Genomic DNA, 17,700 nt, shown 5'->3' on the forward strand with positions numbered 1-17,700 from the left:
TTGTTCTACAGAAAATAAAAGTAATTTCAATGTACCTCCGTGTAAAAATCATGCAAAATCATGACAAATGTTGTCCATATTCTCTGGAGCCATCCATTACTTCGTATCAGAGGGTCCGAACAAAGGATGACAGGGCTTTTATCATTTTTTAGGACATTTTATACCTATCTAGGTGTAAAAGTCTCAATGATAATAATATTTTAGTATTATAATGTAAGTTACATACAAAAAGTGAGGACAGCCTAGTGGTTAAGATGTCAGCCTCCTATTTGGTGAGTCGTGAGTTTGATCCCGCGCACGCACCTCTAACACAATGATAACAAGTCACCCAATAACTGCAATTTTACCTTCATCAACCGACCAGCTGCCTCCCACGAGACCTCATTACAGATTTAGATATATAAATTACCAATTTGCCCCAACCGGAAATCAAACCTGGAACATTCCATTTATATCTACTTATAATAAAAATTCAAAAGATAAATTATTAAAATAAAAATCTTTTTCTCAGGATTCTTTATTTATGTTTGATACAAAACATCGTGAACGTAATATTTACAACATAATAATCTTATATAAGTTTATAAATTCTTAATCTATTCATTTTATATACAAGTATTTACTAATTATAATAAATTTACTAATAAAATTATTCTCTTTCTAATTTAGTTCAGGGTAATGATCTTATGAAAACTAAACAATTTACAAAAGAAATTAATATGCCTAGTTCGTAATTTTTTAACATCCAAGAGAATTATATGCGTAGACCTGTATACATCAAAGTGAATAATATAATATTTTATTTACATAACAATAAAGAATGTTATAAAAGATGTTTGTATAAGAATCATGTTTCATTCCGTTTTTCAGCAGTGCAGACAGATGCTATATAATAACTTAGACAAGACGTGCGCAGGCGCGGTGTGACGCGACAATCGCGTCGCTTGACTAAGTTACTTTATCACATGCGACCCTCTAAACCGCTTGCTGTTTGGTACTCTGCAGCATCTCGACCGACAAGGCGTGTGCAGATGCGGTGCGAATCGACCATCGCGTCGTGTGGCTGAATTGCGTCGTCGCACGCGGCTCTATACCACTCGCCGTTTGGTGCTCATGTTACTTATCGTTTATGTAGTATCTCAACTGACAAGGCGGGCGCAGGTGCAGTGCGATGCGACGATCGCGTCACGTGACTGAGTTGCGCAGTCGTACGAGTCTTTATAGCGCTTGTTGTTTGCTGCTTATGATATTTATCGTTTATAATCAATATGTCCGTGTCTCTGCAGCATCTCGACTGACAAGGCGTGCGCAGGCGCGGTGCGACGCGACGATCGCGTCACGTTGCTAAGTTGCGTTGTCGCACGCGTCTCTATACCGCGTGCTGTTGGTGCGCCGTGCGCGTGGCCATTGTATCTTAGAGCATTCATCTGTAAATAATATATCTTTTTAGTCAATGCAACAGCTTATCTATGTTTCGTAGCTAGTGCTACGAACAAGCTGTGACAACTTTTCTACATCTCGTAGCATTTGCTTCGACAAGCTACGAAAAATATTCTATTGCGTCGTCTTGTGTGAAACTTATGTAAATCACGTGTATGTAGCCTTCATAATAACTAGCTTATGCTCGCGACTTCGTCAGCGTGAACTACACAAATTTCAAAACCCTAATTTACCCCCTTAAGGAGTTGAAATGCAAAAATCCTTTCTAAGCGGATGTTTTCGTCATAATAGCTATGTAAGTACATGCAAAATTTCAGCCCAATCCGTACAGTAGTTTGAGCTGTCCGTTGATAGATCAGTCAGCTTTTCCTTCCATAATAATTATAGGAAGAAGAAAATATAATCCCTTCTTGATGGGAATATTATTGTACCCAGCCATATTCCCATCAAAAAGTGATTCAAACTCACTTGTAAGTAACACCTCTTATGCGGTTCGTGATAGAGCTCATAATCGCTGGAAGATCCGTCGGGCTTCTGAGTACATCGCCACTGAAACAAAGTTCACAACTTTTATTATAGTCTCAAAGACGACCGCTACTTTTGAATGAATGAATGAGTAGATCTATATTTATTGTACACCGTACAATAAAATTATGTATATCTACTCATTCATTCATTCAAGAGTATGTACACCATAAGATTAGTTCATAAAAAAATAAAACAAACCTATGTCCAGCAGTGGACGTCTATCGTTAGATGGTAATTATGATGACAATGTGGCAGCCTTATCGCCACGGTATTTATATCCTGACTCACTGACTCACTCATCAACGCTTAACCCAAACTCTTAGACCTAGAAAAGCTGAAATTTTGCACAGAGTTCCCCTTCTTAGGTATATCCCCTTTGTACTCATGAATTAATATAGACGGATTTTTTAATTTAAAAAAAAAATTCTTTGTAAAAAAAATAAAAATTCTAAGTAGACAAATCTGGCGTACTAACTGACACGATAGGTAAATTACTCAATTTACACTTTAAAAAAATACCAACTGTTCTCTAATAGCTAGGTAAATTCTGCTTACAATCTCGTAGACTATAAAAGCTTTATTAAAAGCGAAGTGTCTTATGAAGAAACTTTCTGATGCCATAAATTCAATCAGGATTATTGAGGATATTCTTATTACACGCTTTTATAACGGCTTAAGAAAATTAGGATCAGAGCAGATATGGTCTTAATTTTCGGCCTTATTGATAAACTAGCTTATGCTCGCGACTTCGTCCGCGTGATCTAAACAAATTTCAAACCCCTAATTTACCCCCTTAGGGGTTGAGTTTTCAAAAATCCTTTCTTAGCGGATGCCTACATCATAATAACTATCTGCATGCCAAAATTTCAACCCGATCCGTCCAATATTTTGGGCTGCCCGTGGATAGATCATTCAGTTAATCAGTCAGCTTTTTCTTTTATATAAGTACTAGCTTATGCTCGCGACTTCGTCCGCGTCGACTACATTAAACCCCTATTTCACCCCCTTAGGGGTTGAATTTTCAAAAAGTCTTTCTTAGCGAATGTCTACGTCATAATAACTATCTGCATGCCAAATTTCAACCCAACCCTTCCAGTGGATTGGGCTGTCCGTTGATAGATCAGTCAGTAAGTCAGTCAGCTTTTTCTTTTATATAAGTACTAGCTTATGCTCGCGACTTCGTCGGCGTGGACTACACAAATTTCAAACCCCTATTTCACCCCCTTAGGGGTTGAATTTTCAAAAATCCTTTCTTAGTCATATTAGCTATCTGCATGCCAAATTTCAACCCGATCTGTCCAGTAGTTTGAGCTGTGCGTTGATAGATCAGTCAGTCAGTCACCTTTTTTTATATATTTAGACGTAATAAAAAGTGCTCGAACATGGAAGCGAAGTTTGCAACTGTAGGTATTATCCAAATACACGTGAACACTGAACAGTGCTACCACAAAATACCTTCCAACAACTAAATATGTTTGAAGGTACATCGGCTCAAAGGTTCAGAGGGGATGTGGAAAATCAGAAAAGTTAAGCCATGGCTAACTTCCGAGGCCCAGTCGAAGTTGCACAATGAGGCGACCGGATGGAGGGTTGTGTCGGACTTCGTTGTGGAGTTTGATACTGTTGAAATAATCTTAATATTTAAAAGGAAAAGGTGACTGAATGACTGATTGACTGATCTATCAACGCACAGCTCAAACTACTGAACGGATCAGGCTGAAATTTGACATGCAGATAGCTACTGTGACGTAGGAATCCGCTAAGAAAGGATTTTTGAAAATTCAATCTCTAAGGGGGTGAAATAGGGGTTTCAAATTTGTGTAGTCCACGCGGACGAAGTCGCGAGCATAAGCTAGTAATACATAAATAATGTATATGATCTGAGGGAGTCACTACCCCTATTATAAATGCAGAAGTGACTAAATCATATACTAATACGCAGACTTTTAATACTCTTACATACTAGGGTAAAGGCTCCAGTAAATGAACGAATAAGGACTTGCCTGACTTTGACCTAAAATTAAGGTATTATATGAGAATAGTTCTATATTATCCGTCGTAGTAGTAGGTAGTTATCCGTAGGAGAACCAGAATAACGGTCATAGCTAAACGGGTAGCGAAGCTTAAGTGGCAATGGTCAGGGTACATACTTTGAAAAAACGATAGACGTTGGGGTCCCAAGTTGAGGTGGACAGATGACATCAAACTAGTCACAGGGAGCCACTGAATGGCGGCGGCACGAGACTCTGGTATGTGGAAGTCCTAACAAAGGGACGTATACGTCCTTGTCCAGCATTGGACATTTGTTGGTTGATAATGACGAGATAATACTTATGTATGGGAGAAAGATTTTTTTTTTTTTTTCCTACCATAAAGCACCATTATAAAATGGCAGCTTTATTACTACCATCTAGCCTATGGGCTAATAAGTAATATTATTCTAGCTTAAACTTCTACTTATGACTAATTTTTAAATCTAATTTACAGTCCAATAACTGTCCTTAGTTTATTCTAACACGTACAGTTTACAGTTCACTATGTTCTTGTGACCTAGAAAAATAAAGTAGCACAAGCACTATTACACAAACGCTGCACTTATGTACTTTTTAACACTAATTCGAACGGCTTGGTTCTTTTGAGCCTCCTTTTGATATCCATGTTATCTAGAAACTTCACAGCCTCCAAATTAACATGATGGCGAAGTCGATGTTGGTGAGCTTCTGCGTACTTTTGGATGATTTTGTTTACGAACTCTATCTTAAGGTCCCTGTGGAGATCGTGATTTCTTACATACCAGGGTGCATTTGTTATTTCCCTGAAAGATATTATGTAAAAAAAAAATTGTGAAGAAAGATAACTTACCGTGAATTTAGTCTGTTGGCAGACTCCGCGACCACAGAGCATCTTGTGCACAGAGCGCTGGAAATTCCTCGTCATCAAGCAGTAGACTATCGGGTTGATAGCGGAGTTGGCGTGACCTGTGGACATTATGACGCTACATAACCTAAATATATAAAAGGAAAAAGTGACTGACTAACTGACTGATCTATCAACGCACAGCTCAAACTCTGGACTATTATGATTTATGACGTAGGCATCCGCTAAGAAAAGATTTTTGAAAATTCAACCCTTAAGGGGGTAAAATAGGGGTTCAAAATTTGAGTAGTCGACGCGGACGAAGTCGCGGGCCTCATGTAGTCTATTATAAAAATAGATTTTTTTTGTTCAAATAAACTTTTCAGAATTTCCATTTATTCGGAAATCCCTACCTTCCGAGAAGTTCTAGCAAGTAATTCAAACTTATAAAGGAAAAAGTCCTAAAATAGGTTAAAATAGGGTTTAGACAACAAAGTGATCCTATAAGGGTTCCGCTTTTCCTTTTGAGATACGGAACCCTAAAAAACACCGCAAACAATACAAACACAAGAAATTTCACCATGAAATAGTGAAATACACAATACAATTCGGCGTTGTTATCTTCTAGGTAAAGGGTTACAGATGTAATTGTGATAATGGACTCGCCTTAGCTCTTAGACGTGACAAGGGTTTCTTATTGCGCCCATTCTAAAACAATTATCTGTGTTGTGGATTCTAGCTGCTGATAAAAGCTGGCAGACAGACAGACAGACACACTTTCGCATTTATAATAATATTATTAGTATATTAGTATGGATGAAAAGCTGACTGACTGACTGATCTGTCAACGCACAGCTAAAACCACTGGACGAATCGAGCTGAAATTTTTCATGCAGATAGCTATTATGACGTAAACATCCGCTAAGAAAGGATTTTTGAAAATTAAACCCCTAAAATGGGGGTTTCAAGTTTGTGTAGCCCACGCAGATGAAGTCGCGAGCATTGTCTAAAGTGAACGTAATTTTATTGTTTAGGACTTGGCCGGACTACATTTTTGTAAAAACACTGATTCTTTCATAATCATTGAGAATGTTAGAATGCGCGACAGAGAAGGAAACTTGGGCGAAGGACGAAGGTAGTAAAATATTTGATCCCTTCACAATATAATCTCACGACTGGAATGTTCTTCACTCCAAAAAGGGTCTTCCGACACATTCCATTATTCACGGATAATTCTCTTTTCAATAAATTAATCAGCTCATCAGCCTCTAACTGAAAGTTTCCATTTTCAAATTAATTTCTCATTTCTGAGAGTGAAAATTTAATTAAAATAATTTCAATTACTTTTATTGAAATCTGAGAGTAAAAATTGAATTTTAGTTATTTCATTTTTCATAATATCATCATTTACTTTCAAATCATAGGTTTCATTTATTATTATCACTAGCTTATGCTCGTGACTTCGACCACGTGGACTGCACAAATTTCAAACCCCTATTTCACCTCCTTAGGGGTCTAATTTTCAAAAATTCCTTTCTTAACGGATGTCTACTTTATAATAGTTATCTGTATGCCAAATTTCAGCCCGATCCGTCCAGTGGTTTAGCTGTGCGTTGAAAGATCAGTCAGTCAGTCAGTCAGTCAGTCAGTCACCTTTTCCTTTTATATATTTAAGATGCTTCATTTATTTTACTTTTATTAAATCTATCCAGGGAATTAGGAATAATTATAATTTGATAAAAACCTACTGTAAGAGATTCCAGCTGGGATATGCTGGATATGCCCCACGTTGGTTGACGGGGTCCGGATGGCACAAGAGAAACAACGTCGTAACAGCACCACGTTTATTTTCACGTTAAGAGTGAGAGTCGTGTCCCTGACGTCGTCCCACGCAGTGGAAGCGAGAGGTCGGAAGTGCGACTAGTAGTGTACGACGCGACAGCCGCGTCCCGTGCACACGTCCCACGCGGTGGAAGCGAACGCCGGAAGCGCGACTGTGCTGTACGAGTAGCCGATAGCCATGTCCCGAACAAACGTCCCACGCAGTGGAAGCGCAGTCGGAAGCACGACACAGCGTACTCGTACGTTGTACGTTGGTGAATCCGAAGACTGGCGAACTCTAGGATTGAGTCGGATTGAGTCGGATTGACAACTGTTGGCTGTGGCTGGGTCTTATACTAGGGCCGGACGATCTCCCCAGCGCGATGCGCTTTTGGCCAACCCACAGACAACGCCATCTAGTGGCAACTTGGCGAGTTCGAGGGAGTTAGCGCGATCCACACCTTGGCTAGCGGCATCTGGTTATCGCTTGTGTTACAGTCTCCCCCTCAGTTTTCGAAGGCGTCCCGACGAGGAAACTGGAGAAAGAGTTCGTTTCGTAATTTGTCCCTCCTGTTGAATGTTGAACTTCATCCTCAGTGTGTTACAGTCTCCCCCTCAGTTTCCGAAGGCGTCCCGACGAGGAAACTGGAGAAAGAGTTCGTTTTGGCATTTGTCCCTCCTGTTGAGTGTTGAGCTTCATCCTCCCCCTGGTTCAGAGCAGCTCCCATGGCATAACTCCAGTGAGGTCTTCGTACGTTATGTTGATAGCCATCACGTAGACTCTTGGGTCTGAGGTTTTCGATTTGCCTGTGTCTGCCGGTTGTAACCAGCAGCCCCACACGTTGTGCGCCACTGTAAAAGATTCCAGCTGGGCTGCTGGATCTTGCCCCACGTTGGGCGCCACTGTAAAAGATTCCAGCTGGGCTGCTGGATCTTGCCCCACGTTGGAGACGCCAGATGTAGGAAGGGTGGTCCACGAAGGTTGACGGGGTCCGGACGGCACAAGAGAAAACAACGTTGCGTAACAGCACCATGTATATTTTCGAGTTAAAAGTTACGAGTCGTGTCCCAGCGTCGTCCCACGCAGTGGAAGCGAGAGGTCGGAAGCGCGACTGTACTGTACGACGCGACAGCCGCGTCCCGTGCACACGTCCCACGCGGTGGAAGCGAATGCCGGAAGCGCGACTGTGCTGTACGAGTAGCCGATAGCCATGTCCCGAACAAACGTCCCACGCAGTGGAAGCGCAGTCGGAAGCACGACTCAGCGTACTCGTACGTTGTACGTTGGTGAATCCGAAGACTGGCGAACTCTAGGATTGAGTCGGATTGAGTCGGATTGAGTCGGATTGAGTCGGATTGACAACTGATGGCTGTGGCTGGGTCTTATACTAGGGCCGGACGATCTCCCCAGCGCGATGCGCTTTTGGCCAACCCACAGACAACGCCATCTAGTGGCAACTTGGCGAGTTCGAGGGAGTTAGCGCGATCCACACCTTGGCTAGCGGCATCTGGTTATCGCTTGTGTTACAGTCTCCCCCTCAGTTTTCGAAGGCGTCCCGACGAGGAAACTGGAGAAAGAGTTCGTTTCGTAATTTGTCCCTCCTGTTGAATGTTGAACTTCATCCTCAGTGTGTTACAGTACTGTAACACAAGCAATAACCAGATGGCGCTAGGCAAGTTATGGATCGCGCCTACTCCACCTAACTCGCTAAGTTGCTACTAGATGGCGTTGGCTGTAGGTTGGCCACAAACGCATTGCGCTAGTAAGATCGACCGGCCTTAGTATAGGGTCTCCGCCACAGCCAACATTTGTCATGCGATCCGAGTTCTCGAGTAATCGGTGTCGTGCTTCCGACTGCGCTTCCACTGCGTGGGACGTTTGTTCGGGACGCGGCTATCGTGAATCGACTTCTCCTACAGTCGCGCTTCCAGTACTCGCTTCCACCTCGTGGGACGGGTGCACGGGACACGACTTTCGCACAGTACAGTCGCGCTTCCGACCTCTCGCTTCCACTGCGTGGGACGAAGGTTAGGGACACGACTTGTAAGTTGTAACTTTTAACGCGAAATAAACGTGTTGTCACGCAACGTTGTTTTATCTTGGCCGTCCGGATCCCGCTTTCCACGTGGAATCGCCACCCTGTGTTACAATCTGGCGCACAACGTGACGTGGGGCCGCTGTTTACAAAACTGGCGGACTCCTCGGGCAAAGCGAACACACCAGGCCCAAGATTCTACGTGACGAGATCGGGACGGGCATCAACATATCGCGTGAAGACTCCCAAGAAGAAAACCAGTATGGCGCTGACGACGGAGCAATTCCAGAAGTTTCTGGAGCAAAATCGCCAGCAGCAGCAGTCGGTGATCGACGCTCTCACAAAAAACAAGCGCGGGAACATGACCAAGTGTAAATGCGTCTTCAACGGCGAAAAAGAGACGGAAAAGGTAGAATCTTTTTTGGCAGCCCTTCACCTATTCCGAAGCCTAGAAGGAATAGCGGACGAGGACTTAATTCAGGGCTTACCGTTAGTACTACGCAACGATGCCGGTACCTGGTGGCAAGGAGTCAAAGATGAGATTAAAAGTGTAGAAGTCTTTGAGTCACGCCTGAGAGAAAAGTTTGCGCCCTTGAAACTGCCTCATATTATTTATCAAGAATTGACAAGCATCAGACAAGGCACCGCTGACACAACCGAGGACTTTATCACCAAGAAAAGAATGTTATTCTCCCTGCTTCCGGAACCGAAACACCCAGAGCAGCAACAACTAGATATGATTTACCACCTGCTGCGTCTGGAGATAAGGGATAAAGCGCCGCGAGCATCCTTCAACACCTACCAGCAGCTGTTGGAATCGGCGAAAGGCATTGAACAAATCATGGCGGAAAAAAGGATAAGCCACCCAACTTCCACATTTGACCCACGCATCCTGAAAGTTAAATGCGGGTTCTGTAAGAACTCCGGCCATACAACAGAAGAATGCCGTAAAAAGAAGAAAAGTCTTTCTCGTTATGAAACTACTTCAACAGGGGGGCAAGCGCAGTCCCAGGCCACGCTACCTCCGCAACCAAAGTTTTCATGTTACGGTTGTGGTGCCCCAAACGTAGTACGTACGAACTGCCCTACCTGCGCTCAGAAGTCAACGAAACCTGTCGTGAAAGGCGAGGAGGTAGGATTCTGCTCATTTAGCATTCGTGACGAAGCTAGACCACGACCAGTCATGCCAGCTACAATTGGTGGAATAAAAGGTTACCCCTATGTTGACACCTGTGCAAAAACAAACGTCGGCTCGTATTCATTATATTGTCGTCTGCTAGAGCAAGGCTACAGCTTCATGAAAGAAAATGTAGAAGTTACCTTAGCCGATGGTGTCACTAAGAAGTGTACTGTCCTTACGGTTCAAGTGGATGTAGAGATCTACGGAAGAGTATTTCCCACAAGCTTCATGATACTTCCTGAATCAAGGAAAAATAAAACCTTACTGGGCATAGGGTTCCTTACGAAGGCCATGATGATCCTAAACTTACCGCAATTCACGTGGCACTACATGGACAACCCAAATGAAGTATACGAACTGTTTACGGAGGATTTTGTTAAGTTTAAGGAAGACGTTGGTGAACCAGCTGACTCGATGAATGTGCAAGAGCAAGTCTCAATGCCATACCCAACATGCGCACCCGCTCATGCAATTCCTAAGCATACCAATATGAGCGTTTACTCTGATCCTGATAGTATATCAATTCCAGAAAGAAAGGAAGAGGCAAGCCTTCCGGAGGGTAGCGACGAGACCGCGAGAAAGTATGAGCTTAAAGCAATAACCTTCGATAGTCCAAAACGCGCTAAGACGGTCTTTGATGGGTACTCGCCTAGATTGAATTATATGTTTCAAGATGCACAGATGAGTATCCACACGCAGGAAGTGGAGCTGTCACCACATTCTCGGTCACTGTTTCCGGACTCAACGGATATTGGTCTTAACACTGTGGGCATTGACTTATTCCCCAATGACGAGTTAAGCCCAGATCAGCAAAATCAATCAAGGAGTATGCTTTCCAGTTTCGAGGATGTGTTCACACCTTTTGGACAGAAGGTAGGTCCCGACAAAACAGAAGCAATAGCGAATCTTCCTACACCCAGCAATCTGCGGCATTTAGTGACGTTTCTACAGACTTGTTCGTGGTACCGCAGATTTATTGAAAATTTCTCGGCTATCGCCGAGCCCCTGTCCAAGCTCACGAAGAAAGATGCCAAGTGGACTGTAACACAAGCACAGCAGGACGCTTACGATGAGCTAAAACGTCGTCTCACTTCTGCCCCGATATTGAGAAAAGCCGAGGAGACAAAACCCTTCATCATCAAAACAGATGCGAGTAGTTATGCTCTGGGAGCTGTTTTGATCCAGGGGGAGGGTGAAGATGAACACCCGGTGGAATACGCGAGCCGACTCCTGACCCCAACAGAAAGAAACTATTCCACTACTGAGCGCGAGGCGCTAGCGGTCGTCTGGACAGTTGCTAAATTCAGAGGCTACAGTTCAAAATTCACCCCCAGGCGGGACGGACCATATTTAATAGTGGCGCAGTTCGGTCCCGCATCCTACAAACTCGCAAATGCGGGAGAACCTGATGCAGTCATTGGCACATATCATGCTTCATCCCTAAAGCAGTTTATTGGACCTGAGGAAGAACCACCGGCCTCGATTCAACCTCTACGAAAAAGGGGACGGCCCCGGAAACACAAGTAAGAAACAAATGCACTAATCCAGTTTCCTCGTCGGGACGTCTTCGGAAACTGAGGGGGAGACTGTAACACAAGCAATAACCAGATGGCGCTAGGCAAGTTATGGATCGCGCCTACTCCACCTAACTCGCTAAGTTGCTACTAGATGGCGTTGGCTGTAGGTTGGCCACAAACGCATTGCGCTAGTAAGATCGACCGGCCTTAGTATAGGGTCTCCGCCACAGCCAACATTTGTCATGCGATCCGAGTTCTCGAGTAATCGGTGTCGTGCTTCCGACTGCGCTTCCACTGCGTGGGACGTTTGTTCGGGACGCGGCTATCGTGAATCGACTTCTCCTACAGTCGCGCTTCCAGTACTCGCTTCCACCTCGTGGGACGGGTGCACGGGACACGACTTTCGCACAGTACAGTCGCGCTTCCGACCTCTCGCTTCCACTGCGTGGGACGAAGGTTAGGGACACGACTTGTAAGTTGTAACTTTTAACGCGAAATAAACGTGTTGTCACGCAACGTTGTTTTATCTTGGCCGTCCGGATCCCGCTTTCCACGTGGAATCGCCACCCTGTGTTACAATCTGGCGCACAACGTGACGTGGGGCCGCTGTTTACAAAACTGGCGGACTCCTCGGGCAAAGCGAACACACCAGGCCCAAGATTCTACGTGACGAGATCGGGACGGGCATCAACATATCGCGTGAAGACTCCAAAGAAGAAAACCAGTATGGCGCTGACGACGGAGCAATTCCAGAAGTTTCTGGAGCAAAATCGCCAGCAGCAGCAGTCGGTGATCGACGCTCTCACCAAAAACAAGCGCGGGAACATGACCAAGTGTAAATGCGTCTTCAACGGCGAAAAAGAGACGGAAAAGGTAGAATCTTTTTTGGCAGCCCTTCACCTATTCCGAAGCCTAGAAGGAATAGCGGACGAGGACTTAATTCAGGGCTTACCGTTAGTACTACGCAACGATGCCGGTACCTGGTGGCAAGGAGTCAAAGATGAGATTAAAAGTGTAGAAGTCTTTGAGTCACGCCTGAGAGAAAAGTTTGCGCCCTTGAAACTGCCTCATATTATTTATCAAGAATTGACGAGCATCAGACAAGGCGCCGCTGACACAACCGAGGACTTTATCACCAAGAAAAGAATGTTATTCTCCCTGCTTCCGGAACCGAAACACCCAGAGCAGCAACAACTAGATATGATTTACCACCTGCTGCGTCTGGAGATAAGGGATAAAGCGCCGCGAGCATCCTTCAACACCTACCAGCAGCTGTTGGAATCGGCGAAAGGCATTGAACAAATCATGGCGGAAAAAAGGATAAGCCACCCAACTTCCACATTTGTTCCACGCATCCTGAAAGTTAAATGCGGGTTCTGTAAGAACTCCGGCCATACAACAGAAGAATGCCGTAAAAAGAAGAAAAGTCTTTCTCGATATGAAACTACTTCAACAGGGGGGCAAGCGCAGTCCCAGGCCACGCTACCTCCGCAACCAAAGTTTTCATGTTACGGTTGTGGTGCCCCAAACGTAGTACGTACGAACTGCCCTACCTGCGCTCAGAAGTCAACGAAACCTGTCGTGAAAGGCGAGGAGGTAGGATTCTGCTCATTTAGCATTCGTGACGAAGCTAGACCACGACCAGTCGTGCCAGCTACAATTGGTGGAATAAAAGGTTACCCCTATGTTGACACCTGTGCAAAAACAAACGTCGGCTCGTATTCATTATATTGTCGTCTGCTAGAGCAAGGCTACAGCTTCATGAAAGAAAATGTAGAAGTTACCTTAGCCGATGGTGTCACTAAGAAGTGTACTGTCCTTACGGATCAAGTGGATGTAGAGATCTACGGAAGAGTATTTCCCACAAGCTTCATGATACTTCCTGAATCAAGGAAAAATAAAACCTTACTGGGCATAGGGTTCCTTACGAAGGCCATGATGATCCTAAACTTACCGCAATTCACGTGGCACTACATGGACAACCCAAATGAAGTATACGAACTGTTTACGGAGGATTTTGTTAAGTTTAAGGAAGACGTTGGTGAACCAGCTGACTCGATGAATGTGCAAGAGCAAGTCTCAATGCCATACCCAACATGCGCACCCGCTCATGCAATTCCTAAGCATACCAATATGAGCGTTTACTCTGATCCTGATAGTATATCAATTCCAGAAAGAAAGGAAGAGGCAAGCCTTCCGGAGGGTAGCGACGAGACCGCGAGAAAGTATGAGCTTAAAGCAATAACCTTCGATAGTCCAAAACGCGCTAAGACGGTCTTTGATGGGTACTCGCCTAGATTGAATTATATGTTTCAAGATGCACAGATGAGTATCCACACGCAGGAAGTGGAGCTGTCACCACATTCTCGGTCACTGTTTCCGGACTCAACGGATATTGGTCTTAACACTGTGGGCATTGACTTATTCCCCAATGACGAGTTAAGCCCAGATCAGCAAAATCAATCAAGGAGTATGCTTTCCAGTTTCGAGGATGTGTTCACACCTTTTGGACTGAAGGTAGGTCCCGACAAAACAGAAGCAATAACGAATCTTCCTACACCCAGCAATCTGCGGCATTTAGTGACGTTTCTACAGACTTGTTCGTGGTACCGCAGATTTATTGAAAATTTCTCGGCTGTCGCCGAGCCCCTGTCCAAGCTCACGAAGAAAGATGCCAAGTGGACTGTAACACAAGCACAGCAGGACGCTTACGATGAGCTAAAACGTCGTCTCACTTCTGCCCCGATATTGAGAAAAGCCGAGGAGACAAAACCCTTCATCATCAAAACAGATGCGAGTAGTTATGCTCTGGGAGCTGTTTTGATCCAGGGGGAGGGTGAAGATGAACACCCGGTGGAATACGCGAGCCGACTCCTGACCCCAACAGAAAGAAACTATTCCACTACTGAGCGCGAGGCGCTAGCGGTCGTCTGGACAGTTGCTAAATTCAGAGGCTACAGTTCAAAATTCACCCCCAGGCGGGACGGACCATATTTACTTAATAGTGGCGCAGTTCGGTCCCGCATCCTACAAACTCGCAAATGCGGGAGAACCTGATGCAGTCATTGGCACATATCATGCTTCATCCCTAAAGCAGTTTATTGGACCTGAGGAAGAACCACCGGCCCCGATTCAACCTTTACGAAAAAGGGGACGGCCCCGGAAACACAAGTAAGAAACAAATTCACTAATCCAGTTTCCTCGTCGGGACGTCTTCGGAAACTGAGGGGGAGACTGTAACACAAGCAATAACCAGATGGCGCTAGGCAAGTTATGGATCGCGCCTACTCCACCTAACTCGCCAAGTTGCTACTAGATGGCGTTGGCTGTAGGTTGGCCAAAAACGCATTGCGCTAGGAAGATCGACCGGCCTTAGTATAGGGTCTCCGCCACAGCCAACATTTGTCATGCGATCCGAGTTCTCGAGTAATCGGTGTCGTGCTTCCGACTGCGCTTCCACTGCGTGGGACGTTTGTTCGGGACGCGGCTATCGTGAATCGACTTCTCCTACAGTCGCGCTTCCAGTACTCGCTTCCACCTCGTGGGACGGGTGCACGGGACACGACTTTCGCACAGTACAGTCGCGCTTCCGACCTCTCGCTTCCACTGCGTGGGACGAAGGTTAGGGACACGACTTGTAAGTTGTAACTTTTAACGCGAAATAAACGTGTTGTCACGCAACGTTGTTTTATCTTGGCCGTCCGGATCCCGCTTTCCACGTGGAATCGCCACCCTGTGTTACAATCAAATTATTTTGAAAAATATTATTTTATAAAATATGCGCAAAAACCTGGTACCGACCTATTATAATGGTTGACGTCATTATATTAATAATCCTCGTTTTCTTTGAAATACATTTTCTCTGAAAAATAACAATAGCGAATTGCACGTAGTTCAAGTTACATTATTATTTTAGTTTTGTTTCAAATATAATCGTGAAAACCGGTCAAGTGCAAGTCAGACTCGCATACGAAGGGTTCCGTAATCCGTACTATTTAACATGATTATGTACATTTAATTATTATTTTGATAAACATGGCAGCCATTTTGAATTTTCATTTGTTGTTATGACGACAATACTTATAGAAATCCCGCGGGAACTCTTTGATTTTCCGGGCTAAGAAGTAGCCTATGTGTTAATCCAGGGTATAATCTATCTCCATTCCAAATTTCATCCAAATCCGTTCATCCGTTTTTGCGTGATTGAGTAACAAACGTCCAAGCATCCACACTTTCACATTTACTATATTATTAGGATTAGAATTAGGATTAGGATATACACAATCTGTGAAATTTTCATCTCTCTACCGTTCAGCCTGTTGACAGACAGACAGACGGATGGACGGACGGACGGACGGACGGACGGACGGACGGACGGACGGACAACAGCAGCTTAGTAATAGAACCGTAAAAGCACAACTGCTTTAGAACTGCTAATCAAATTAAGCCAATCTCTTCAAAGTTACAGCGTAATGAATGTCGACTCTCGGACTCCTAACTTAATTAACTTCCAGACTATAGTTCAACAATAGCTAGAATTAGTAGAACCTGGGACCTCCCACATATAAGTCACCACTTCGCCAGACAGGTCGTGAATCTAAATATATAAAAGGAAAGGTTGACTGACTGACTGATTGACTGACTGATCTATCAACGCCCAGCTCAAACTACTGGATGGATCGGGCTGAATATTGGCATGCAGGTAGACGACGTAGGCATCCGCTAAGAAAGGATTTTTGAAAATTCAACCCTTAAAGAGGTGAAATAATATAAAAATTTGTGTAGTCCACGCGGACGAACTCGCGAGCATAAGCTAGTCATCAATAAGAAAGGAAGTAATAGGTAATAATTTACCAAATCCCTATCGACTAAGTTTTCAGTAACAATAGGGAATGTAATATCACTTCAGGCACACGAGTAGGGACTTCAGGGAAAATATACTTACCTACTTATATACTCGGCGAACTTATTAGTACGTAGCAAAAGTTCCATTGAAACTTATTGGGGCAAATATTTGCGTCCAAGTTTGGTTTAGATATTATGCTTTATCTTGTATTCACAGCGCTTTAACCAACGACCCATATATAGTTCTACGCATTAGACGGGTCATTCCGAATATAAAAACCGGCCAAGTGCGAGTATACGTCGTGCGAGGAGATGTTAATGCTCCAGAACTTCATGACCAACTGTGTCGCATACGTGTCCCTGAATCCAATAGTAATCTTCGTCCACGAAAAAATAAACTTTTCGCGGTCCCACATCATCGCACTGTTGCTAGATCTATGTCACCTATACCCCGTTCATTAGCATCGTTCAACGCGCTTTTGGACAATAATGTTCAATGGGACCCATTTAATGATGGGTCTATAATACTGGTTCGGGAGTTACTGAAGTACGCTGAGAGCATTACATGAATATGTCATTCAATGTTCTCAGCGTACATATTCAAAATCCTTTGATTTTTTATCGTTTTGTATTTTATGTCTTTTTTCTTGTACCTTTATTTTTTATCTAAATTTATTATTAATTATCTAGTTAGTGTAAGTGGCACTGCCGTTCTAATAAGATGTAAAAAATAAAAAATAAATAAAAATAAATAAATAGTAATCTCAGTTTTATTTGAGGATTATAATACGAGTATACAGGGTGTATCCAGAACGCTGGCAAAAACGAAGACAGGTGATAGTACTGATGATTACTGATATGATACCACAAAAAAAAAACTCGAAAATATTAACGGTTAATAAATTAGAATAACAATTAATTGCAAACTGATACTTACCGCAAACAATTGAAGGTTCAATAAATTACAAAATGTTGAACTGAATTTAATAGGCCTGAATATTTCATTCAAATTTGAATTATGCAATAGCATTGTTTAGGTATTTGGAATGTTCATAAAAGTTAGCGGAATGAAACAAGTATCTACTCGTACATTTTACATTTTTCATAAAGTTTTATATGTTGCGAAATTGTTTTCGCATATTTTATAAAGGTAGAGTTTTCGTTTTTAGGGTTCCGTAGTAAACAAGGAACCCTTATAGTTTCGCCATGTCCGTCCGTCTGTCCGTCCGTCCGTCCGTCCGTCCGTCCGTCCTCGGTTAATCTCAGAGACTATTAGTGCTAGAAATCTGTAATTCGGTATGAATATAAATACTAATCACGCCGACAAAGTAGTGAAATAAAATTTTGATAAATATTTTTTTTTTAGGGTAGCTCCTCTACATGTAAAGTTTTTTCTCGTCGTCGTCTACCCCGTAGTGTGGGGTATCGTTGAATAGATCTTTTAAAAATACTGTGGGTGTGGGAACATCATTTTTCG

At 43.5% G+C, this 17,700-nt stretch overlaps 1 protein-coding gene and 1 long non-coding RNA gene across 2 annotated transcripts in view; one reads left to right on the forward strand and one right to left on the reverse strand.

Moving 5' to 3' along the window:
• The window catches only part of LOC138402373 (uncharacterized), a 404,494-nt gene that overhangs the window by 169,662 nt on the left and 217,132 nt on the right, over window positions 1–17,700 (forward strand). The gene's annotated exons all lie outside the window — the stretch shown is intronic.
• The window catches only part of LOC117982124 (neuropeptide FF receptor 2-like), a 34,681-nt gene continuing 17,540 nt past the window's right edge, over window positions 560–17,700 (reverse strand). The window contains exons 7-9 of the mRNA XM_034968420.2: window positions 4,831–4,946; window positions 1,909–1,989; window positions 560–1,427 (exon numbers count right to left, since the gene is read on the reverse strand). Of these exons, the coding sequence (XP_034824311.1) occupies window positions 1,251–1,427; window positions 1,909–1,989; window positions 4,831–4,946 (374 nt within the window). The 3' untranslated portion in view covers window positions 560–1,250. The remainder of the gene's footprint in view (window positions 1,428–1,908; window positions 1,990–4,830; window positions 4,947–17,700) is intronic.

The sequence above is a fragment of the Maniola hyperantus genome, chromosome 5 (assembly GCF_902806685.2).
Source record: "Maniola hyperantus chromosome 5, iAphHyp1.2, whole genome shotgun sequence".
NCBI lineage: Eukaryota > Metazoa > Arthropoda > Insecta > Lepidoptera > Nymphalidae > Maniola > Maniola hyperantus.